The sequence below is a fragment of the Protomyctophum bolini genome (genome assembly GCF_963924005.1).
Source record: "Protomyctophum bolini genome assembly, chromosome: 13".
Lineage (NCBI taxonomy): Eukaryota > Metazoa > Chordata > Actinopteri > Myctophiformes > Myctophidae > Protomyctophum > Protomyctophum bolini.
Window position 1 is genome coordinate 14065768 of NC_137874.1, and position 26806 is coordinate 14092573.

The 26806-nt window shown below is 43.2% G+C and overlaps 1 protein-coding gene across 7 annotated transcripts in view; it reads left to right on the forward strand.

Annotated features, from left to right (window-relative positions):
• The window catches only part of fryb (furry homolog b), a 108457-nt gene that overhangs the window by 30044 nt on the left and 51607 nt on the right, over positions 1 to 26806 (forward strand). For all 7 annotated transcript variants that reach the window (XM_080779732.1, XM_080779733.1, XM_080779727.1 and 4 more), the window contains exons 2-18: positions 3703 to 3896; positions 7175 to 7228; positions 7606 to 7745; positions 7885 to 7975; positions 8731 to 8810; positions 11559 to 11639; positions 13915 to 14083; positions 14283 to 14375; positions 15731 to 15829; positions 17367 to 17468; positions 19603 to 19706; positions 20525 to 20633; positions 21817 to 21903; positions 22321 to 22492; positions 24000 to 24132; positions 25017 to 25124; positions 26631 to 26757. In XM_080779732.1, coding sequence (XP_080635858.1) covers positions 3703 to 3896; positions 7175 to 7228; positions 7606 to 7745; positions 7885 to 7975; positions 8731 to 8810; positions 11559 to 11639; positions 13915 to 14083; positions 14283 to 14375; positions 15731 to 15829; positions 17367 to 17468; positions 19603 to 19706; positions 20525 to 20633; positions 21817 to 21903; positions 22321 to 22492; positions 24000 to 24132; positions 25017 to 25124; positions 26631 to 26757 — 1943 coding nt within the window. The remainder of the gene's footprint in view (positions 1 to 3702; positions 3897 to 7174; positions 7229 to 7605; positions 7746 to 7884; positions 7976 to 8730; positions 8811 to 11558; positions 11640 to 13914; positions 14084 to 14282; positions 14376 to 15730; positions 15830 to 17366; positions 17469 to 19602; positions 19707 to 20524; positions 20634 to 21816; positions 21904 to 22320; positions 22493 to 23999; positions 24133 to 25016; positions 25125 to 26630; positions 26758 to 26806) is intronic.

Genomic DNA, 26806 nt, shown 5'->3' on the forward strand with positions numbered 1-26806 from the left:
ACGGTGCATGCGCCCCCCTTCCTTGAGCGCAGCAATAAATGGATCTAGATACCCATTGGAATATTTCTAGTTATTCTCCAGTCTACCTTTGTGCCAATCTAAAGCTCACAGGATGGTTGGGCCTTCCGTGTTGCTGGATTCTATGCCCTGTGTTCTACATCGTGTAGTAGATCACTCATAGATATTTCAAAAACACAACTTGGATATATCTGATCATGGTTTGATCCACCATGACCCTAATCCACCACTGACTGAGAAATGGATCAGCGGCTGCTTATCTTCGTAATAACTAAGCTGGATACTTCTTTACTGGATATACTGTTGCCTTCTTCAACTGGATACTGCTGTCTGGATATTACCTGTTCCCTCCCACCCTCATGATGGCGCTAGTACCTGTAGCTTTTAGCTTTGGATAGGCTAGCATAGTACTTTGAAGAGATACTTGAGGCCACTGTCCCAGTGGAGCAATGAAGACATTGGCGTCTCCGATAAGGATGCTGTTGATTTGTCACGGGAGTGTACTTCATATCCCGTAGAATAGAAAAGGCAATCCTACCTTGTTCTCCAGACGTTTGTGCTGTCCTACTTGTGTGTGTGTTTGTGTGTGTGTGTGTGTGTGTGTGTGTGTGTGTGTGTGTGTGTGTGTGTGTGTGTGTGTGTGTGTGTGTGTGTGTGTGTGTGTGTGTGTTGTGCACCATGGACGTGCCAGCAAGATGGAGCAGGGCCAGTTTCATCAGTTTAATCAAGTGCCTTGGTAAGTGTGCACGCGCACCTGTGAGCATGTGTGCTGTGCGCATGCTCTTGTACTTCTACCGTCACAAGAAACACCACATGTTCTGAAAACTTTAGTTGAATCACCTAGAAGATGCTATGTTTATTGCATACCTGGTTAGGTATCCTATAGTGTCAATGCACATTGTTTTGATAGTATTTAGTTTCGACTGATGCTTTACTGATTGATGCTTCTTTTTTGTTTTCCTGGTTTACCTGTGATCCTATAGTTTGCTGAGGCACTACACTGTATCTACATGTGATGTATGCGATTACCTTTCTTATTGTAAGTCGCTCTGGATAAGAGCGTGTCTCTAAAAAGTTGATATGCTGAGTAGACATTTTGTGGTTCTCGACTTCTAAGAATGATTTCATGGTTTTTAGAAGGCTGTGGTTAAAGTTGTGGCTGTGGTTTCAAAGTTAAGCTTATTGGCGACCACATACAGTATTGGCTTCATAGTATCCCTAGACGCTGTTTCCGTAACGTGGCAATTCAGTGTGACAGGCTCAAGGGTGCCCATCTACAGTGCATGATGTCATGGGCTCAGGGATTCTGAACCTTTTTTAATATCAATAAACCTCAGTTTAAGGCCATGGACCATGTCTGGGACCCTAATATACACTGTTGAAATCCTCTTAAAGGACAATTCCGGATTAACCATTTTTCAGTTGGATTCAGTTTCATCATTGTGCATGAGTGTCTGTTGAGACACTCCAAAACCATTTTAACCACGTTAGAGTTTAGGTCATACATGGACGACCGGGGGCCACATGCAGCCCCACCTGTGGCCTGCAGGTTTATATCGTAATAATGATATATTATTCATTTCAGCTGTTACACTTGCAAACATCAGTCTTAGTAGCTTAATGACTAGTATTACATTTGTATTGTTTTTTTATGTCCAATGTATTTGTATTTAAGTTCATACACTTTACAATAAGTATAACTAAATGCATGTGAAATTAAATTAAAATGTTACATTTCCCGATTCCAATTAAAAATTAGCAAAAATATAAGTCAGGATTCCAATGAAAAAATTGCTAAACTAGAAAAAGTGCCCTTCTGGGCGTGTGATGTTTAGCAAAATGTTTAGGAATAGGAATGTTTATAATTTCACAGAAAACTTTGTTCGAAACGGACCAATCATGTGAGCTTTGTAAGCCAATCTTAGCCAGTCAGGATGGAAGATGGGAAATGGTGCAGATCCGTGTTGATCACATGACTATGGAGATAGTGTATACCGAATTGTGTGATGTATGGATACAATGTGTACGAGTAATCTACAGAAATGTGTTTTGCCAAAATCGTCCTAATGGTGGCGCTATAACAGGCCGTTGTGGAATATTTGGGGCAGAGGTTCGTCGTTGGCATCCAGGGAGTGTGTGAGCACAGTTTGTCAAGGGGTGGCAACTGCCGGGGGGGATTATGGCACTCGACTGCAGCTCGGATGTGTTGTGTTGGTCAGAGTCCCAGAGTAGGGATGCTAAAGGCATCGGTTGACCCTATAATACTTGAAGAATATTAAATGAAGTATACATTAACTGTGGTACACTAGGCACACTATAGGTTCATGTGGATAAGTAAAAGGGATTTCAGTCAACAGAAGGTCTCCCATGTAATGCTGCGAACATACTGTGTGTGTGTGTGTGTGTGTGTGTGTGTGTGTGTGTGTGTGTGTGTGTGTGTGTGTGTGTGTGTGTGTGTGTGTGTGTGTGTGTGTGTGTGTGTGTGTGTGTGTGTGTGTGCGCGTGTGCGTGTGCGTGCGTCAGCCCTATTCAGACAAAGTGTTTACATGTCAGTCTTCTCAGTGAAAGTCTCTGGGGCAGGACACAGAGGTCACCAAAGGTTAACTCACTCTCACAGGGAGAGCTGTTCGCACGCATGTGTTTGTACACACACACACACACACACACACACACACACACGTAACAGAAGCTTGTGTTTGAGCATGCTACATGTCTGTGTGGTTGTCTGTGTGGTTTATGTACCATATCGTTGCTGTCGGGCAGAAACCTCTTATCTCCATATTCAAACTTTTTGTATTTTAACCGTTTTCGTAAGTGAATGCTCCTACTCGGTCATACTACAGCGTCACACAAAATGATCAACAGTAGCAGATCCACACGCGCTTTGAGCTTGTACTGATCTTCTACTTTTGCTATTTCTGAAATTGAATCCTGAAAAGTAACAGTTTTGTACTAATTGTAGGATAATTGTGGAAACAACATTAAGAGGCTCAGGTTGGGGTTAGGGTTCTGTATTCAGGAGTTTAGGTTTAGTGTGTGCGTTGCGTGCATGCGAATGAAATCCCCAGATTGCACTAGGAGCATTTTTTGGCTTTCATAACATGTGATCAGCCTCCTGCACTGAAGAGGTTGTGCTATTTTAAGAACGTGTGTCATGGTACAATATTTCAAAGGGGCACATGACTGGAATGAGCCTCCCCTCCTGTTCATCTGTTTGTCTTTCTGTTGTCTGTCTGTCTGTCTGTCTGTCTGTCTGTCTGTCTGTCTGTCTGTCTGTCTGTCTGTCTGTCTCTGTAAGAGCTATTTGTTTTCTCTGATGTCATCAGAGACATTTCTCTGATGTCATCAGAGAAACAGAGACTTCTGGCCATCCTTGTCAATCCAGCTCCACAGTGTAGGAATGAACCATCTGGAAGCTAACTTCAAGCTAGCTTGTAAATCTGCTCCTTTACGTCATTTCTACCTTGATTTTTAGGTCTTAGTAGTAGTACAAGGCTTTCCACTAATCTGGACCAGTGAGGGCGTCTATTCTGAGCTAGCTCTGTCTCTAATGACGTTAGTGGCATTGGTAACACCTGTGAAGGAAGTAAGGAAGCAGCCCAATTTCGAGTCAACAGACTATCTGAAGAGACGTATAGTGCATGTGTCAATGAAGAGTCTCTCTGTCCTGCCCTGTCTCTGCAGCCTCTCCCGTGGGACTGAAGCCGCCCCTCCCTCCAGTCAGCGGGACCCCCGGAGAGAGGAAGGGCCCCGTCGCCATGGCGCCGGTCAACGTGGACCCCGAGAGCAAGCCGGGCGAGTTCGTCCTCAAGAGCTTGTTCGCCAACTTCACCCTGCTGTCCGAACGCAAGATCCGCATCATCATGGCGGAGCCGCTGGTGAGTGTGTGTGTGTGTGTGTGTGTGTGTGTGTGTGTGTGTGTGTGTGTGTGTGTGTGTGTGTGTGTGTGTGTGTGTGTGTGTGTGTGTGTGTGTGTGTGTGTGTGTGTGTGTGTGTGTGTGTGTGTGTGTGTGTGTGTGTGTGTGTGTGTGTGTGTGTGTGTGTGTGTGTGTGTGTGTGTGTGTGTGTGTGCGTGCGTGCGTGCGTGCGTGTGCGTGTGTGTGTGTTCATGATGACCTGCCAACGTTAGACTGCAGGGCCCCCCACACACACATAAACAGCCCTATTACCACAGATAATGGAGCACTGAAGTCTGATGTAATTTATTTACAACTAAGAACTGAGCACGGCAGTTATGGTGAGGAAACGCTAATGTTACCGCAGATGAATTAGTTACACTTTTTGCCCAAAACAGACTGTATCAAATATGAGTGACTGACTATCGTAAACGATACAGAGCCACTTCCCTGACGATCGCCGGGATAATTTGTTTATTTTTGGACAATAATTCTTATATGAGCCGATTCTAAGGTGACCCAGTGTTATTGTGTCTGTCCTGACGAAGGTCTATATAAAGAGCAAAATGTTTTGCAGGCTCTTTCTTTGATTTTATTATCAGAGATCCCCTTCTGAACATTTGCACCTTTGTTCTACACACCTGTCACCAACCTTTGAGGTGTTCCCAGTAAAGGTTATTATATTACAGAAGTCTGGCTGTTTGTTTAGAACACGTCTAGACGGATAAATTGCCAATCTGTTGTAATATGATGACCTTCATTGAGAACGGCTGTCCTTACCTGTAAGTGACCGTTGATGCTCTCAAAATGCATTAAAATGCATGATTCATTCTGTAGTCTTCCAAGATGTGTGTGCGTGCGACGAGCGTGCGTGCGTACGTGCATTTGTGCGTGCGTGCTTGTATACTATTACAAGTACTGTAGTATAGTATAGTGGAATTTGAGAAATAGACATTGTTCTCACAAGAGAAGTGGGATTTCTTTTGAAGGTTTTTAGAGTTAGGCTTGCAATTAGGAAATTATTGAGGTTGGAGTTATTAGGCTCAGGATTATAGAGTAATTCCGGATTTATATACTTAGTTATGTGCCGTTGTCACACACCGGGAATAGTCTGTGATCTACAAGCGTGGGTTGGCAGCTGTGTGCAGCTAAGTAAAAGCTCAGGCTTTAGGATTACAATTGGCACAAAAATAAGGTAGAACCATACAGTAGCTGTCAGGGCACCGCTGGCCTAGTGGTTAGGGTGCATACCACCTAATAGGCTCTAATGTCGCCTGACAGAGAGTCGCACACACACAATATAAATAAACACTATCAATCTACACGCACAGTATGTGAATATGATTTCTGTACCCTTTTTTGTCTTAGTGTGTCAAATTCAGATTAAGTGTGCGTGGATTCACATTTCTGTGATTTTGAGTGCTCATTTGCTCAAATCAAATCTATAAGCTCTCGAATTTTGCAGCTGCCACCAAAGTAGCAGCTACTCTTCCTGCGGTTCACAACACACATGACCAGTAAGAGGCCGAGAAGCCTGAGGTCACGTGCATGGCTTCACGCATCAGCCTGCTGGGCGAGCGCTGGCGCTTTGGCATGGGGGGTCAGATACATTTTCGGGCCTGTTGAGAACTGTTGAGACTGCCGGGCGTGGCTGCACTAATAACTTTGGGGCAGGCCCGTCTAGGGTTTAAATGAACAGGTATCAGTCAAAAGGGAGACATCGAAGAGGAAGGATGGATGGGGAAGGATCAACATATGGAATGTCAGAACAGGTCAGCACCATATATGGAGATCTAAGGGTTTGAGGTTTGAGGTCAGATGCTGGCCAATATTGATGACATCAGGGATCTCCATATTGATGATGTCACGTGATGTCACGAGGCATGGCCATATATGGTTATGAGTGGGGTGACCAACCAAACAACCAACCAACCAACTGACTGATGGGAAATGCACGAGTTCATAATAAATGCGACCTGTGGTCGCAAAAAACACAAAAGTAAGAAAAAGAAAAGGCAAGCACGACAATCAGTCAAATTGCATTCCATTGAGGTTATTCAGGTCAGTTAAATAACATTTGGGTTATTGATCATTATGTCTTTTAAAGAGTTTCTTAAAACTTGCCTCACTGGGTGCTTCAGTGACGTATTCCATTTTGCAATTGCCCTATACATTTCAGATCTGTATCCCACATTTGTTCTGGGTTTTTGTTTAAACTATGTGACCCCTAGTAACCTGCCTGGTAGCGTGACTACGACAATCTCTCACATGCAATACTGAATTTGTACAGTACAGACAAACCGGTTGTTTACTATGACAAATATTCCTAAAGAAACCCACAGAATTGCGTGGCTCTACTCTGAGCCACGAGAGACTGGCAGATGTCCTTATAATAAACCATTAAGGCCTGGGATGATGTTTAACTACTTTAACCATTATTTTAAACTTTAGCTTTTTTTTCCATTTTCTTTTAAAACATTGGATATATTCTTTCACAGCAAATGTTTTTAACTCATATTATCTTTGCTTCTGATGGGTCCCTGGAACAACACATATTCAGATGGGGGTCGGTGGCCAATTACATCCTTGACAATGACAAATAATTTGAGAACCACTGAGAAACAGGTTTTTCAACAAACATTTGTAGAATCTGGTCTCAGGTCTCATGGGTTATTATAACATAACCTTGTAGGAGTGAGGCTATAGAACCGAGGAGCCGAGACGCAGCCAGTGAGGGAGCATATCGCCTGCAGACACACACACACCTCTTTTGAAGCATTATATATCAGAGGAATGCTGCTAGTATAGCATCATATCCATTAGTCCTGGCAGCAGCCAGGGTTCATTTCAGTTCAGTCCACTGTGTTTATTCATACGTCTGCATGGATTAAAGTTCTCGGTCCCGGATATTTACATATAAAAGCAAATGTTAATGACAATATATAACTGCAGGACATTTGTGTTAATTGTTAAAAAAGTGTGTGTGTGTGTGTGTGTGTGTGTGTGTGTGTGTGTGTGTGTGTGTGTGTGTGTGTGTGTGTGTGTGTGTGTGTGTGTGTGTGTGTGTTCTCACAAATGGCACTTTTGGACTTTTTGGTCATACAAAGTCGTGAGATTTTATTTAGCTTTATTCCATGTGTGTGTGAGTGTGTGTGCCCGCTCAATGTTGTGCCCCGTGTGTGTTCGTTATTAGCCACTAACATCTTCCTGGTGTTTTTGAGCGTGAATTGAACTTCTTTCTTCCCCTCTCACCTGACCAGGAGAAACTTCTGAACAAATCTCTGCAGAGAGGAGAGGACCTGCAGTTTGACCAGGTACTCACACACTCACGCACACGCAGTCACGCACGCACGCACGCACATCCAAATAACACAGATCCAAACAAGTTCAGAATGTACAGAAGGTTAACTATACACATGAACGTATTCACAGTCAACATAGGTCACACACTTCCATCTGCCATATTAACAACAAGATTATGGGAAAGGTTGTTTCTTAGTCTTGGCTTTTATTTTCATTAGCTTTTATTTTTATTTACATATTACTGTTACCTGTATGTTCAAAACCGTTACTTTTACTTTGCAAAATATTTATAAAACCCACAGGCAGACTTAACCACTTTGGCTTTCAAGATGTTTGAAAAATCAATTGCAAAAACAGCTGAACACAGGTCTCTTCCTGGGCTTTCTAGTTGATCAGCACCATGAGTTCCCTGGCGGAGTACTGCCTCCCGTCCATCCTGAGGACACTGTTCGACTGGTACAAGAGACAGAACGGCCTGGAGGACGAATCCCACGAGTACAGACCCAGAGCCAACACCAAGTCCAAGAAGTGAGATCACATAATAATAATAATCTTATAGACTAGTCCCACTCTAATTTAGATTTTAATATGCCTAGTGTTTATTGTGGATGTGCCTTGAGTGTTGTTGTTAAATGATGTTGTATCGTGTTTCATTGTTCTGTCTCAGTGATGAGCAACAGAAGGACTATTTGTTGGAGCGGAGGGATCTGGCCATAGACTGCATCTTCTCTCTGGTCCTCATAGAAGTCCTAAAGCAGGTACACTTCAGTCATACAGTATTATCGCATAATAATATTTTAATGATTCATCTCAATATGACAGACAGTAATATGTTCTCTTAAATAAAGAATGAGGCCAGCATACTAGTTTTTCTCTCATTGTTAATACAGCCGAGACTGAAAAGTGCATTTCACTTTCAAGTCGTCTCATGAGCAAGACTGTTGTCTCCCACAGTCAAATGCTTCTGCCATACCGTCTAGACTCTAGAGTCTAGAGAAACGGAGGCTCTGGAAATGATCAGAGGATAATACAGATGTGACGCCTCCTCCCCGCTTTTCATTTCATATCCCCCCCCCCCCCCCCCCCATACACTGATGAAAGCTGCATAGCCAAAACATTTGTAACTTATGGCATATGGAGAAATATAAGAAAAATCACACCCATGTGAAGTGAGGGGCGCTAATATATTATTATAATATATAAGTCTAACTCATGTTGATTAGGTGACAAACGGTGCCAACACAAACATTAAATGCCATTAACAATAAAGAGTCAATATGATATGATGTAATTTAAAACAAACATTGAACTAAAAACAAACGTAGGATGCCCTCAAAAATGGGACCTTCTCATTATGAGCATGACGCTTTGCATGCCGTAACACAAACATATTAATTCAACATATAAAACATAGCAGACAATGTGCTTTAGAGTCCTTCCTAAAATAGGAAAGGTTATACATAATAGATCATGAAATTAAATCAATCACCCTGCTGTATCTCTGTCCTCTCAGATCCCCCTGCATCCTCTGTTAGATGGACTGATCCAGGAAGTGATCAACCTAGCCTTCAAGCACTTCAAATACAAGGAAGGGTAAGATACACAACACAACAACACAAACCATCACATCAAACACAATAACAACAACGTCAACAATCAACAACACAACAACACACACCATCACATCAAACACAATAACAACAACGTCAACAACACAACAACACAAACCATCACATCAAACACAATAACAACAACGTCAACAATCAACAACACACACCATCACATCAAACACAATAACAACAACGTCAACAATCAACAACACAACAACACACACCATCACATCAAACACAATAACAACAACACAAACCATCACATCAAACACAATAGCAACAACGTCAACAATTCCACGTGTCCAAAACTCAGCCTGTTTCTTGAGACTTCAGACTTCTGGCTTTTCAAAGTTTTCTAAGAATTATTCCAGAAAGGGTAATTGTATGTAAATCTGACCTCACAGTATAAACTAGAAATGCAGAGCGCGCCATGAGGTGCGCTCACCACTGTTGGTACTACTGCTGCTCTGAGTCCCTATAGAGCTCTCTGTCTGGGTACGATTGCTGCTCTGAGTCCTAGAGCTCTCTGCTGTCTGTCTGGGTACGACTGCTGCTCTGAGTCCTAGAGCTCTCTGCTGTCTGTCTGGGTATGACTGCTGCTCTGAGTCCTAGAGCTCTCTGCTGTCTGTCTGGGCATGACTGCTGCTCTGAGTCCTATAGCTCTCTGCTATTCTAAATCCTTTAGACCTTATCCCAACCTTGAAACGTGCCATAGTTACGTCACCAAGAATGGTGGTCCCTTATTGGCTGTTGGAGATACATACAGTACTGCCGATCGCAGTACTTGCAAGCTCTGCTTGTGCAAGTAACTAACCTGCTAACAGACAGTTTAACTTGATCTAAACGGCTACCTCACTGCGGCTTCCATGATTGGACAAACCAAAACCATCTGCTTCAGGGATTGGCCCAAACATTGTGTGACGTTTGTGCCCGCTGTACAAAAAAAGGTAGCAGGTGGGGCGATTTGTCGAATCCACCTAATTATGTCTGACATTTGCAGACATGCTGCGCTGGACAGTGCACCTAAAAGGGGGACCGAAGAGAACACGTCATGCTGCTGTGGCAGTGGGACACACCAAGGTGTACTCCTTTGGAGGGGTATGTGACGGGGAGGATACCCAGGATCAGATTGATGTGCTCGTCTTCAACACAGTGTCTTTGCGCTGGAGGAAGTTACCTCCAGTGACGACTGAAAGAGAACATCCCCTTGAGGTTCCCTCCATGCGCGGCGGCCACTCAGCCATGCTGATAGAAGACACCATCTACATATGGGCAGGGTTTAAGTACTTCACAATGGACTTCTGCAACGTTCTTTATGCATTTAATGTTGATACCCACGCGTGGTTCAAGCCCAGGGTTTCAGGGACTGTTCCAGGTCCGAGGAGTGCCCACTCGGCCTGTGTCTTTGGGAAGGTCATGTATATATTTGGGGGATTCAACTTGCGGACTAATGTCAGCATGTTGGACATCTACAAGTTAGACACTACCACAATGGTCTGGTCTTTAATTGACACCAGGGGCACTCTGGGGCGTGCTTCGTCATGTCATTCTGCCACCATCCTTGGCACAAAAATGTTTATATTTGGGGGCAGATGGCACCAGCACAAGATTAACGACGTCAGAGTGTTTGACACAGAGACCGACTGCTGGCTGAGCACGCCTTCTGCACAGCTTCTTCCAGAAGGACGCTGGTGGCATTCAGCCTTAGCCTACAATGGAGAACTGTACATATTTGGTGGTGAAAACTGGGACCTGGCCTTCAATGATCTGTGGAAATTGAGTCCAGAGACCTTTTGCTGGACGAAGGTTCAGCCCAAGGGGAAAGACCCAAGTTGGATGTCTAGGATGTGCTGTTGCTTGGCGGGTGATCGTGTTATCTTCTTTGGAGGATACACACCCGATGATGTGTACATCTTAGACTTCAGTCCTAGTCTGAAGATGTTATGCAAGCTAGCAGTTATTCAGTGTGGTGTGGACTCTCTGGAGCAGTTGGGACTACCACACGACATCACGTGGGAGCTGGAAGCCATGACTACTGGCAGCAACAGGAAAAATAACTTGAAAAGAAGAATAGGAAAGCGTGTGCACAGCGAGTCCACCCAAAAAAAGAAAAGCGGATGACACCGGCAAGTTTCAGGCAATGTAACAGAAGAAGGAGGCGAGATGAGGACATTGTCACCTTAAGAAGTTTCCTTTCATTTAGATGAGAAAGAAAGCAGAGAACAGGAATGATCTTTTCTTTTTTCTGTCATGTTTGAGGCAATATTAATGTGAGATCAGGTTATTTGCCAGTTGCTTTTCAAATCCTTTTGAGTTGTGTCCAAATATTATTCTCAGCTCTTGCTCCTGTCCCTCCACGACAAGACGTCATGGTTGATACCGTATCAATTTCACTAGGTACACACAGTCACAAACATTGAGCTTTATGTGGTTACGGCCAGACGGACATCTGCTGAAAGTCTGCTGTACCTCCCATGGCTTTTCATAGATGTTGCAAACAACCCCAAAACACTGTCATCAGAGACATCCCATACAGACAGACAGAAATATGGAGGGAGATGGGACATGTCACCTGGTGGACATTTGCCCTCTACTGAGCGCACCTTTCCAGTTCAACAGATTCTGAGACAGCTTTCTAGAATCCACCTGTGGACGTGAAAACACTCCTGAATGTGGCCTGTTTAACTGTGTCTTCAGTTAACTTCATGTGTGTGATGTTTCTCTCATGCAGGTATCTGGGACCTAACACGGGAAACATGCACATTGTGGCTGATCTGTACGCTGAAGTTGTGGGGGTCGTAGCTCAGTCCAGGTAGGTCTCCACCTGTGTGTGTGTGTGTGTGTGTGTGTGTGTGTGTGTGTGTGTGTGTGTGTGTGTGAGTGTGTGAGTGTGTGTGTGTGTGTGTGTGTGTGTGTGTGCCAACCTCTACACAAGAAGGGCCACAGTTGGCAACAAGGTACTGCTCAGTGTCCGCCATTATAGGAAACCGTTCAATTTGGAGGAGGTGTTGTTTCCTTTATCTGTGATTGTTGTCTGCTGTGTCAGACCAGTATGTCAACTGTATTAAGTTAGCAATGTTCTGCCGTCTGGCCTGTAAGGGTTGTTTTCCTATTGTCTAACGGCATTGGCAGTGTTGATGTCCTTTGTACGAGGCATTCTTATACTTTATATATATATATATATTGTGTGCGTGCGTGCGTGCGTGCGTGTGTGCGTGCGTGCATGCCCATGTGTGCGTGTGTGTCCGTATGTGTGTTTGCGGGCATGTGTGTGCTATGCAAAATTGGGGGGAAATATTTAAATATGCCTGTTTTCTTTATCCATTTGTTAACTCCTGGTGCTATTACTGTAAGTAGGTTATCTAAATAGATGCTAGGAATGTTGCTAACCTGTTGCCCCAGTTAGTTTGTTTGGTTTGGTGTTTGGAAGCCAGGTACACATCTATTAGGCTGTATGCTTGTCCACCAAGGCATTTGTTTCCTGATGCTTTGAATTGTTTTCTAATAGTGCCGCATATTTTTCATTTCCGTTTGCAAGCATAATAACATTTAATTGCGTTTCTCCTAAAAACGCAACGAAATAATGAATAGTTCAAGACTGGCATCTTAAAAATAGCAGCAAGCAAATATTTTCAACTTTTTAGAATTTGGATGAGAATTTTAGAAGAGCACTATTTTGTTAGTGGACACACGCACTCGTGGTCAAACTAGCACTAGAATACATGTTCAGAAGCATATTCCATAACATTTTTCATAAAATAAATTGTTAAAGCAAGAACATACGTTTAGAACGATTATCCCTAAACATCATAATTCTACTCATCATTGTGTTAATTTGTTTAGGAAGCGCAGCACTAGTGTGCTGTTTCACAAATCACAGATTAGGAGGACTTGGCCTGGCAAAAGGTCTTTGCATAACACAGAGGGCTATTCACTGTCACAAATAGTGCTAACTGCACTGCCAAACGCTTGTCTGTCACACACACACACACACACACACACACACACACACACACACACACACACTCCCCCCCCACATCACCTTTCCAGATGCTGTTCTAAATATAGCACTGAGGAGTGCTTTCTACAAATCATATTTGAACTGTGGGCATGCACACACACACACACACACACACACACACACACACACACACACACACACACACACACAAACTATGCACCTGTACTTAATCCTTTATAGCAGCAAATAAACCTAACCAGACATTCATAAGTAGTAACATGTCTCTGCGGCTAAAATACAACATTGGATGTGTTGTATTTGTGTCTGGTGGTCAGCTCACCTTTGGACCACAAGGTTCTGGGTTCAAAGCCCAGGCACAGAGTAACCAGAGGTCTGGTGGTTCAAAGCCCAGGCACAGAGTAACCAGAGGTCTGGTGGTTCAAAGCCCAGGCACAGAGTAACCAGAGGTCTGGTGGTTCAAAGCCCAGGCACAGAGTAACCAGAGGTCTGGTGGTTCAAAGCCCAGGCACAGAGTAACCAGAGGTCTGGTGCTTTGAAAAGAGGATGGACGGCGCCCTCGTTCTCGGCTGATGCAGACAATAAGCTACTCCAACATACTTAATCCATTTTGCCCGATTGGCAGTTCAGCGAAATAAATGAGAACTAAACAAGTGGGTGTAAAAGGGGAATCGCAGATCCAGTCTGTGTGCCTGAAATTCCCTGAATGTTGTAATGTGTGCAAATTACCGAGCCAGTATCGGATCTGAGCACTGAGCAGTAAATAGAAACCGTTCTCCAGAAAATCAACCATATGGTCGTGCACTTGCGGGAGCTTTGTGACTGCTCGTGGGTGTACGCGAGCGGACACTAATTCCTGTGAGACTGCCGGAACTTCCGGGAGAGGTGGGATGTCTGTTGCTGTATTGTACAGTATGTGTATGTGGCAATTATAGCCCTGTCTTGTACATAATATTAACCCATTCTGACCTGAGATCAGATTCTAAAAATGTCTTCCACATCCTGACAGTTCTTCGATTTTTCAAAAATAGCAGACCTACAAGCTCCCGCCCATAATGTGTTAATAATAATGATGATGATAACTCTGTCCATCATGTGTAACGTTCAGGTTCCCTGCTGTGAGGAAGAAGTTCATCTCCGAGCTGAAGGAGTTGAGGCAGAAGGAACAGAGTCCCTACGTCATCCAGTCCACCATCAGCCTCATCATGGGGGTCAAGTTCTTCCGCATCAAGATGTACCCTGTGGAGGACTTTGAGGCCTCCTTCCAGTTCATGCAGGTACAATATAACGATTAATTGATTGATTAATAATGATTGATTGATTGATTCATTCATTCATTGGTTGCTTGTGTTTTCAGGCCTAAAACCAAAACACGTGGGGTTTGGGAATTGCTGATGATCACACACTCTTTCCCCCTCATCTTAAATGTGTTTTTCTCCCTCCCTTCCTTCTCTCTCTCCCCCTCTCTCTCTCCAGGAGTGTGCCCAGTACTTCCTGGAAGTTAAAGACAAAGACATTAAGCACTCTTTGGCGGGACTCTTCGTGGAGATATTGGTTCCTGTAGCAGCGGTAAGTGTGTGTAACCATCTGGATCTGAGTGTGGCTCACCATGACAATGACCTCACTCAGGTCACTGGTGGTTCCTTAGAGCAGCACTTCCCAACCCATGGGCCATGATGATGTTGCAAGTGGGCGCCCAAATAACTGGGGGGAAACACAAAGATTTTATTGGTAATATCACTTTATTGTAAAAAGAAAAAAGAAAGTATATATATATATATATATATATATATATTTTTTTTTAGATGAATCAAACTTGTAGAGAGATCAAAGTCTTGGCGAGCAACACACAGAACTCAATGCCAAGCCTCTGATCCGCACTCACCAGATCGGCTTTTTAATGTACCTCAGCAGAAGAGTCAGCGAAAACAAAGCTTACGACGCTTCTGGCCCTTCATCCGCGTTTGAGACAATCTTGTCGAGCCCGTCACATATCAATCTTTGTTGACATTTCAATTGACAACTCGACAAACTAATGAAAGTGTGCCAGGTGGTGGGGTGGCTATTATGTCCCTCCCCTTTCAACACAGGAGTCAAAGGCCCTGCTCCCCTCCCCGTCCCGGCTTACTAATAACATACTTGTATAAGAAGGGAATGAGGTTATAGCGGAGCCTAGATATCCAGCGCCACGTGTTTCACAATGAACTTGAGCTATATTAACTCCAAGGAGGTTTTTTCTCTTGTGTGATGAAAATGCTCATTCAAGCAAAAACAAAACACCCAGCTGCATGTGTCTGTGTGTGCCCCGCTCCCTGCTTTCTGCTTACTTAGTAATCGTTCATTACTTCACAGACCACCATTTGATGAGATTTAGCCTCTCAGACCCAAAACTAAAGAATATGTTGTTGTTGTTGGATAAGTGTTTGTTCACAATTGGCATGCTGTCTTGATGTGGTAACATAGGAGAGATAATGTTGATCAAAATAACAATTACTCTACATTCTAATTGTGTAGGCTCTTTGTAAATTATGTAATGCAGGTGTTTAACAATAATTTAATTCTTGAGAGCGTGGTAGTTGAGAGTGAGACAAAGAACCAAGTCCATAATAATTATCCATAATGTATAAATTACAGATAGCAAGGGGTCAGCGTCAGCGATAACGTGATAGCCGATTGGTTACGGTGCATACCATGGCCTCTAATGCATGATCAGCTATTTCCTGGTTTGATTCCTGTCCGGCAAGCCCATTTGCTGCATGTTTCCCTGGGATATGTGCTCACCAAAGCGTGAGGAGGAGGGAATCTGTCAACAGTTGAACAGCACCGCACAGAACTGCTGACTGTGCATAATCTCTCCATCTCCAGCGGTTTTCTGTTGAATACGATGATGAATAACCTGATGCTGCTGTTTGTCTGTCCTGCAGACTGTGAAGAACGAGGTGAACGTGCCGTGTCTGAGGACCTTTGTGGACACACTGTACGACAACTCTCTGGACCTGTCCTCCAGGAAGAAACATTCACTGGTCAGTGTCCTGTCCTGTCCTGTCCTGTCCTGTCCTGTCCTGTCCTGTCCTGTCCTGTCCTGTCCTGTCCTGTCCTGTCCTGTCCTGTCCTGTCCTGTGTATTTTCCTCTCCATTAGCAGACGTTGGTAAAAACTGTAACTGTAAGACAGACAGAACGTTGTACATGTTTTGGATTCTTTGTGTTCCTGCTTGTTGTTGACAGTGTGGGAACCGGGGCTTATACTCTTGACAGTCAGCTGACATTTCCCCCTCATATTTTAAGCATTCTCCCCCAGCCAGCCACATCTCATATAGCCCACTCCCGTACCTACACCCTACCTCAGGGGTTCTCAATCCGTGGGTCGCGACCCCTCGGGGGGTTGCCAAATTATTTTGGGGGGTTCCCAAATTATATTAAAAGAAAACTGAATGGCTGGAAAATGGAAATTAAGAGTTTACACAGTACACACAGTGCATGCAAACCTTTCCTTAATGATTATATCTGGTTTCAGTATTCATTTATGATATATTTTCTCTATTAAGGTTATTTTTGCAGTCAGTTTGTCCGTTTGTATTGGTAGCGGGGCTGGGGTCGCGAGACATGGCCAAAGCATTTCCGGGGATCCCCAGCCAAAAACGTTGAGAACCCCTGCCCTACACCCCTCATATACTCCACACCCCTACCTACGCCTATCGCCTAGAGACCTAGGCCCTCAACCACCATGCAGTGCTTTGTGGTTGAGGGCAGTGCAGCTCCCATGGATGACAGGCAGTGATGATCTGGGTGGTGTCTCTGTAGAACGCCCATACGCTCTTTAGTTCCATGCAACACATTCATCATGGGAGCAATGCACCTCACACACACACACACACACCAATAATCATCAGTCATATCAGAGTACTGAATAGAGAGGAATGACAGTAACGCTGTGCTATCTAGTCTTAATCGTTTTTCCTGCGCGACACCACGCCTGTTCCTGTACATTCTTTCAGAGGGGGTACGTACGGCGGGACGACAATAAGACAGGCAGATAACAACGCTCTACTGTGTGATAGGTGTTGACAGACAGCTCATAATAACACATTCCTCCACCCTGGTTGGAATTGAACACCAGCGACTCGGATCCATCGTTCGCTATAGCTTCAGTGGTGGAAACAGTACTCATGTTTTTGTTACTTAAGTAACAGTATTAATACTCCAATGTACTGTAGAAACACACACAATAAAAGTCCGGTAATCAAAATGCACTTGAGTAAAAGTACAAAAGTATTGGCATCAAAATGCCATGGAAATGATTGAAACATTTAACCGGCGTTAACCGATAATGCGAGTTGTAATCAATTAATACTATCAATCTCTTACCCCTCTCTTTCTCTCTGTAAGTTTGCATCTCTCTGTGACTGCCCATGGGTGAAAGTTTTCACTCACTGGTTTCCATAGTCTTCTATGGTCTTGGTCCATGCTACAAACATTTTCACCCGCACGATTTTATTTTGCTTTAATCCATGTCATGTCTCTCTCTCTCTCTCTCTCTCTCTCTCTCTCTCTCCATCCAGGCTCTGTATCCCCTGCTCACGTGTCTGCTGTGTGTGAGTCAGAAGCAGCTCTTCCTCGGCAGATGGCACGTCTTCCTCAACAACTGCCTGTCCAACCTCAAGGTCAGCCTCTGGTTGTTCAAGTGTCCATGAGCAAGACACTCGTGAAAAAAACGTGTGTACAGAATGTACTTTTTATACATACAGAAGGTATATAACCCATTCAGGCCTGACGTCGACTTTTTTTCTGAAATAAATATTTTCACAAATTTTCAAAAATAGCAGACCTACAAGCTCGTAGGTCTGACTATGAGCTTGTAGATCTGTTATTTTTCAATAGCAAAATTATAACATAATGTTTAAAACACAAAAAGGGGTTCCCGCCCAAAATGGGATAAATCAATGAATACATTCAAAGCCTGGGGTGACAGGGTGAATCCAATCAGCACAAAGATGGATATGGCCCAGGTGGTCTATTGATCATAACCACGTCCATTGTGACTGTCTGTTATTTTAGAATCATCATAGCAACGGGTCGGTTATCCATAGCAACAGTCTGCTATTCATAGCAAACGTGGGGTTATTGGAAGCAGAGTTTTGCTATCCAAAAATAACAGAATGCTGTGATTGAGCAATCATAATTTAGAACTCCGCAAAGCCATGTACAGTATTAGGCTAAATATAAGTAGCCTATGTCTTTGGAAAAATATTGTTATATATAAAATATAATGTTGAGGAGCCAAAACATAATTTCTTAATAGTGTCTGTGATTGATTGGTTAAAGTTCTCCCGAGGCTCTCTCTGAGTTGTCGTTATAAGTCAGATGTTCTGACAGCAAATTTAGATTTACTTTAGTCATAGTCTTTTGAATGCAATTTAATTTGGTTTCAGTCATAAATCTAATCAAGTCATCAATCATCACTTGTGCTGTGCGCGCGCGACCATATAGGCCACATGAGCACTTCAAGTGTGAAATATTTCTGAAACATTTTAGACACAAATCTGATACCTGGCACAAAGTGTTTTCAGACGGGGATTTTTTTTCCAGGTAACCCCTCATCCTCACAACACCCATAAGCATATTTGCAACCTTACATTTAGATGCCATTGGAACTATTTGTATTCAAACTTTCAAAGTAAAAAAACACATTTTCACAACATTTATCTTGATCTTCAGAGGTGTACTAGTGATTCTTCACCTTCATTTAGGAACCACTACATCAGGGCTTCTCAAAGTACACACTAGGGTGCCTTGACGCAGGTCCAGGGGTGCCTCAGAATACTTTGATATTTGGAATTGATCAATATGTCACCACTCTATGCTCAGTAAAATGGACCTGAGTTAAACTGTCCTTGGTGCGTTCTCTGCATGCGTCAAAACGTGGCATGTTGTGAGCTTGTCGATCGGCTATTTTTGGTGAATGTTGGTTAACCCATTCTGACCTGAGATCAGATTCATACGAGGTTTCCACTGGACACACACTGGTCTGATTAACCCATTCTGACCTGAGATCAGATTCTAAAAATGTCAGTCGTTCTTCGAATTTTTCAAAAATAGCAGACCTACAAGCTCGTATCGCGCCACTCGGTGGCGCGATATGAGCTTGTAGATCTGCTATTTTTCAATAGGTAAAGCATAACATGATGCTAACACCAAAATGGGTGCCCGGTCAGAATGGGTTAAAGTGGTTAAACACCAAGTATAAAAATTATCTTCAATCTCTCCTAATGGAAACAAATATTCTCTCCAGTTTTTCTTCTGACATACTGTATTTCTTTGTGGGAAAGATTTACATATTCACGTACTGTTAAAAAGAAAAAAGGTGCTATAAAGTAAGATTGTAATTCAGGGGTGCTGTGGATGAAAAAGTTATTTACAGGGGTGACCTGTGCCCAAAAATAATTATAACCACTGCTATATGTATATATATATATATATATATATATATATATATATATATATATATATATATGCAGTGGTTCTCAAACTGTCAATGGCCACCAAATGAAGATGTATTTTGCTTTTGTATTTTGTTAAAAATGTTTACATTATCTGATTTACATTGACTGCCAGCGATTTCTCACCACATACAGTAGCACCTTTAAAAACAATGAAAATGTGGTACTTTCAGTTGTCATGTGTTAATTGGCAATACAGTGAACAGGTGTTGCTGTTGTTCCCGAGGGTCTGTGGAAGAGTGTTGGGCTGAGTTTTTCTTTTTAATGTTTTTTATGTGTGTTCTAACTTCTTATACAGAACAAAGACCCCAAGATGGCGCGCGTGGCTCTAGAGTCTCTGTACCGGCTGCTGTGGGTCTATATGATCCGCATCAAGTGTGAGAGCAACACTGGAACGCAGAGGTACAACACCACATTTTTTGTCATCTGAAATGGTTTCATTTTAGTCTATGTTTCGTCGTATTTTGGCGCAGCGCACGACTGCAACCAAACATAAAAATGTGAAAAAAGGTAGTCGATGAGCATTTTTCGACATAGTCGTAAAGATTAACACAGTACACCACAAACACGCACACACATGTACACACATCACAGACACATGCACAAACCCACCCTGGTCAAGTTAACGTCGCTTTGGTCTTCTACCAGTTTTTACTTATGTTTATTCATTTAGCTCATTAAATCTGTTAGTAATCACTGTTTCATCTCATCTCTTTCCCTCTGCCTCATGCTGAGCTTGTTTTCTTTGGGGAGCATGTTGTGATTCATTTTAATGTAGTATAATAGCTTTTCCCGCACACATAAATCCTTTGATTGGCTGATGCCGGTTTTAATGGACAATCCAGTTTGTTTTATTATTATTTTCACAGCTGAGGAACAGTATGGTGTGTTCTGTGGAACGGCCCACACCATGCATAGTAACATGAGCTTAAATTTGGGCCACACGGCAACCAGAGCAATCTGTCAATGAGGGGGCAGAAAACAGCCCGGTCACGTGGCTCATGTAACTCGTTTGTCACTCTAAACTTCTAAAGCACATAGACTCCAATGCATCCCGTAAACTTCCGGGTCACTCTTCGCCAGTAGAAGTCTATGTCAAACAGCTGCCATTCTCATAACTCTCTCATAAGACTGCAACAAGACAATGATTGGTTGATTGATTGTAATGTAACATTAAGTAATATACCTCTGTCTGTCTGTCTGTCTGTCTGTCTGTCCAGTCGTCTTACGTCCATCACGTCCACTCTGTTCCCTAAGGGAAGTCGTAGTGTCGTTCCCAGAGACATGCCCCTCAATATCTTTGTCAAGATCATCCAGTTCATTGCTCAGGTGTGTATGCGCATGCACGCACGTAACACACACACACACACACACACACACGCACACGCACACACATGCACATACATGAGATATTACCACTCGCCAAACATTTCATGCATGAAGAGTATAATTACATACCGTTTTTGGCAATTACCGGTAATTATATTGGCGTGCATGTACTTGCTGCGTTCACACGGGGTGAGCTACAAAGCTACAGCCTGCCATTCTTTTGAAACCAGCCACAAGAAGATACAAAAGCTACATTTGTATACAGTAGCTGCTGCAAAAGCTACAACAGCTACAAAGCTATACAGAAGTTGATCTGGTTTCAACTTCAGCTACAAAGATACAAAGCTCCAGATATGCTGTGCAGCTGTTTGTTTGTATCTTTTGTATCTGCCAGAATGAACGCAGCATGACCGTATCGTTCTCTCTTCAGTGGAGAAGCTGACATCATTACACAGACAGTACTGTACAGCATGCATGTACTGTAGCCTCAGCAGCACTCTGATAGTACAGGATTATTAGGAATGTAGGTCATCATCAGACTATTTGGACACTTTAATTTCACCAGAGCCCATTATATAAAATGATTATGTTCCGTGAGAGCCCACAGCGTGATGTCATTGCATAGCACTGAGACGGGCCTTGCTTACATGAGCTCAATGCAATCATCGCTGTGTGCCCCAGAGCTGTTAGAGATGCTAGCTGCTAGCTCATCGTAACCCCCGTGACCGAGCTACGTGCTACGGGCCTTCTGCTCGGTCGCTTACAGTATACACCGCTAACGTGCGCCAGGTGAGCCGTGGGTCCGCTTCACACTGATGACACACCTGACTTGCTTTAAATGTTTTTAACTGCCGGGTCAATCTATAAAGAGTTGGGAGTGAGAACGCACTGTCCTCTTTTATCCACAGTCCCACAACTACCAGGAATGTTGAAAAGCAACAGGGGTTCCCTTCTTGATACGTCAAAAGTTTTTATAAAAAAAATTATGTATCAAGAAAGACGTTCAAGTTTCGAGTACTCGTCGTCACCATAGTTCGACCTGAGAAACTTCTCTCCAAATAAAATGTGATGTTGCATCTATACATTGACATCACATGATATTGAATTGCGTCCAGAAAATATCAATTGTCCGGTGTGAATGCAACTTTACAACTCCACTGTTGTTCCTGATGTTTGTTCACAGGAGAGGCTTGATTTTGCCATGAAGGAGATAATATTTGACCTGCTGAGTGTCGGGAAACCTGCCAAAGCCTTCAGCCTCAACCCTGAGGTATAGAGAACACACACACACACACACACACACACGCACGTGCATGCGAGCGTGACACACACACTGTCACGTGTGTCACATGATACAGTGCTTCTCAAACTTGGTTTTGTGTCACGTCGTAAGCTTGTAGATCAGCTATTTCTGCTGCTTTAAAAAAAAGTAAAGCATACAATTATCTGTTCTAAAACTTCTATTTAAGTTATTTGTTATATCTGTCCTGTGCAATTGTCTAAAAGGCAAACAGAGATTATTTGTTGTTCCATATCCTGTTCCAACATTCAATGCCAAGAACACAATTCAATTGTTAAACGCAAATATTTATATGACAATGTGACTTCCCTATCCAACATAATGAGCACATATTTACTGTTATATGTTTGTGCGTGTGTGTGTGTGTGTGTGTGAACGCATGAACAGCGCATGAACATCGGCCTGCGTGCCTTCCTGGTGATCGCGGACGCCTTGCAACAGAAGGACGGAGAGCCTCCCATGCCCAACACCGGAGCCACGCTGCCTTCTGGGAACTCCCTCAAGAAGAAGAAGACCTACCTCAGCAAGACACTCACTGAGGAAGAGGCCAAACTCATAGGTAGGTCGGTCGGTCTGTGTCTGTGAAGCCAAGTTGGTCACAAATCTCCAGGATTCAAGAAGGTTTATTTGTCACTCACGTGTGCACAAGTACACACAAGTATGTGCAGTTTGTCATGCTCTGCCGTCTCTCTGTACTAATAATTCATAATAAACACACAAAAGCTAAAATGACACATCGTTGCCGTCGGGCAGAAACCTCTTATCTCCACATTCCAACATTTTGTGTTTTATTGTAAATCAACGCCCTGCCTGATCATACAACAGACCAAAGTAGCAGATCCGCTACTTCAGCTAGCTACAATCAGCTCCAAACGTGGCGCGAAGAAGCGATACGTTTTGAGCTTGTAGATCTGCTACTTTTGCTACTTTCTTTATTTGAATCCTGAGCAGTAACAGTTTTGGACCTGATAGAGAAACGACATACATTATGTGATGTTCGTTTAAGGAAAAACAAATATATAGGAGGGGCTAGCGCCCCTCAACAATAAACAATTAGTAAACTAAGAAAATTAAAAACAGTGCAGGTATCAAATGACTAAAACAGATCAAGTAGTACAATTATGGCAGTTGAGGAGATCTAGGGAAAGGCTTTCCTGAATAGATGCATTTTCAAATGAGTTTTAAAGGATGACAAAGAATTGGCCTTTCTAATTGCCAAGGGTAGGGCATTCTGCTTACAACCAGTTGTAAGCGAAAGATGGATTTTTATGATAAGCAGGTGTACAGAACAGACCATTACAGTAATCTAATCTGGTGGTCATAAAGGCGTGAATGGCCTTCTCTAAATCTACAAATGACGTGTTGTGATGCGTTGTGTGTGTATAGAGTTATTTACAGGTTGACCTGGCAGTTAGGTTCTTGCCTGTGGCTCTGATAGTCTGAGGAAACAGCACCTTTCTGTGTCTCTGACCTTGTGACAACAACACAGGTTCTTGCCTGACCGTGGCGGCACAAACAGGGCTTTTGTTTTCTTTTTACCTTCAGAATCTGCTCAAACACCTGACCGTGTGTATGAGTGGACAAAGCTGAAGCGTTCTCAATAAAATATGAGAAATTGCATCTGAGCCAGTCTTGCATCTTTTATAATTTTGGAGTGCTGCTTTTTCCACTTTGTTGGTTTATGAGTTAAGTTTTATTTAAAGCTGTGAGCTCCCACTGCCTTAACCAAGGGCAGTTTACAGAGGAAGCGCACCTGCCTTTCTTTCTTTACATGTGTGTGTATGAGTCCTTGGTTTGCACAGAAGCAATCTTTAAAAAATATGTTCATGCTGACATTTCGACCAGTCACATTGCAGTTGAAGAGCACCTGTCTTTGATTATCGGAGCCTGTGGGCAAGCCGCAGTGCCATGAAAAATAAAGAAATAAAGAAAAACCTTTCATTGACATGCAGTCCCCCAGTCGTGGATGGATCCATGTGTACATACAGTATTTACGCATGCATGCTTTTTTCCATGAGACTTAAACTGTGTCTGTCTCTGTGTGTCCTTGTCTGTCCTGTCTGCAGGCATGTCACTGTACTACTCTCAGGTGCGTAAGGCCCTGGACAGCATCCTGAGACACCTGGACAAGGAGGTGGGACGCTCCATGATGCTCACCAACGTCCAGATGCTCAACAAGGAGCCCGAGGACATGATCACGTACGTCTCTCCACCTGGCACACCTCCTGTCCCCTACCAATAGAACCAGAGAAATAAGGTCTCTCCAGCTGGCACACCTCCTGTCCCCTACCAATAGAACCAGAGAAATAAGACGTCTCTCCACCTGGCACACCTCCTGTCCCCTACCAATAGAACCAGAGAAATATTACGTCTCTCCACCTGGCACACCTCCTGTCCCCTACCAATAGAACCAGAGAAATAAGACGTCTCTCCACCTGACACACCTCCTGTCCCCTACCAATAGAACCAGAGAAATAAGGTCTCTCCAGCTGGCACACCTCCTGTCCCCTACCAATAGAACCAGAGAAATAAGACGTCTCTCCACCTGGCACACCTCCTGTCCCCTACCAATAGAACCAGAGAAATAAGCAACCAGGTCTATGAAAACAGACCCAAAAGAAGTGACTATAATAGGTCACATGAACACTTTAACCCATTCTGACCTGAGATCAGATTAAAAAAATGTCTGTTTGAAAATGACAGTTTTCTGAAAAAGCTATGTTTCTATCTTCGACTTTTCAAAAATAGCAGATCTACAAGCTCGTAGCGCGCCCTTGAGTGGCGCGCTACGAGCTTGTAGATCTGCTATTTTTAAATAGCTAAAGCATAACGTAATGCTAACACCAAAAGGGGGTTCCCGCCTAAAATGGGTTAAACCTTATATGCACCGGCTATTTGGAAGTAGCTTATCTGTAGATCTATTTCAAATTAATCTTGGGTAAAAAAAAGTTACATTTTAAATTCTTGTGAAACATTTTTTAATATATATTCATGTTATATCATGAATAAAATCCTCACATAATCGCTGCTCTAGTAATGAAAGTGTAATATCCTAAACCATCCTCTCTCTCCTCACCTCACAGCGGAGAGAGGAAACCTAAGATCGATCTGTTCAGGACGTGCGTGGCGGCCATTCCTCGCATCCTCCCAGATGGCATGTCCAAACCTGAGCTCATTGACCTGCTGTCACGGTGGGTCTGCTGTGCAGCTTCACTGCTGTTAGGCCTCTTTGATGCTTGCTTGACAGCAAGAAGAAATTACTGTATCTGATACAGTAAAAAACACCTCGCAATTTGTTTTGTTTTTGTCTTTGAAAACGTAGCTGAATCATCACGGCTCTGAACATTTTTTTTTTTTTAAACATATGTTTATTGATTTTCTTTACAGTACAAAGAAGTATTTTCAAAACAATTGACATATATTCCCCCCCCCCCCCCCCCCACATCCCCATGGCAGCACAAATACAAACAAAATCTTATCACAAAATGTTTTGACAACAATACATACAGAACAAAAATTAATAAATAAAAATGACAAAACGAAAAATAAAACGAAAATAAAACACATTACATACATCACAGTTCCCTACCCCCACCCCACAGGCTCTGAACATTTAGTGCTGTGGGAACCAACACATGGGCACCGGTCACGAGAACGTCCCACATTAAAATAATGTGGATGTACTCAAGAAAGACGCAGGAGAACAAAATGATGAAGGGCTCGTCTGAGGATGACCTAGAGAGATTTTTAAATAGTGAATAGTTATTCCCATAACAGCCGATGTGAAAGCTGAGCATGTAGATCTGCTATTGTTTGGTGAATGTTGTCACGCAGAATAGGTTCGCTAAGGTTCAGGGGGTTAAAATAATGACATTGTGATGTGAACTGTAGAGCTTCACAGTGCACAGACTCCATAATGCTGTGGTGTCCATGATGTAACTGTGTGTTTCTTTACAGTGCACAGACTCCATAATGCTGTGGTGTCCATGATGTAACTCTGTGTTTCTTTACAGTGCACAGACTCCATAATGCTGTGGTGTCCATGATGTAACTGTGTGTTTCTTTACAGTGCACAGACTCCATAATGCTGTGGTGTCCATGATGTAACTCTGTGTTTCTTTACAGTGCACAGACTCCATAATGCTGTGGTGTCCATGATGTAACTCTGTGTTTCTTTACAGTGCACAGACTCCATAATGCTGTGGTGTCCATGATGTAACTCTGTGTTTCTTTACAGTGCACAGACTCCATAATGCTGTGGTGTCCATGATGTAACTCTGTGTTTCTTTACAGTGCACAGACTCCATAATGCTGTGGTGTCCATGCTGTAACTCTGTGTTTCTTTACAGTGCACAGACTCCATAATGCTGTGGTGTCCATGATGTAACTCTGTGTTTCTTTACAGTGCACACTGCACAGACTCCATAATGCTGTGGTGTCCATGATGTAACTCTGTGTTTCTTTACAGTGCACAGACTCCATAATGCTGTGGTGTCCATGATGTAACTCTGTGTTTCTTTACAGTGCACAGACTCCATAATGCTGTGGTGTCCATGATGTAACTCTGTGTTTCTTTACAGTGCACAGACTCCATAATGCTGTGGTGTCCATGATGTAACTCTGTGTTTCTTTACAGTGCACAGACTACATAATGCTGTGGTGTCCATGATGTAACTCTGTGTTTCTTTCCTCTCCAGACTGACTGTCCATATGGACGACGAGCTCCGCCTCATTTCCCAGAATTCCTTGCAGAGCCTGCTTCTGGACTTCTCCGATTGGAGGGAAGATGTGCTGTTCGGTTACACACACTTCCTGCTGAGAGAGGTACGTTGTTGCATCCACTTCCTGCTGAGAGAGGTGTGTTGTTTCACCC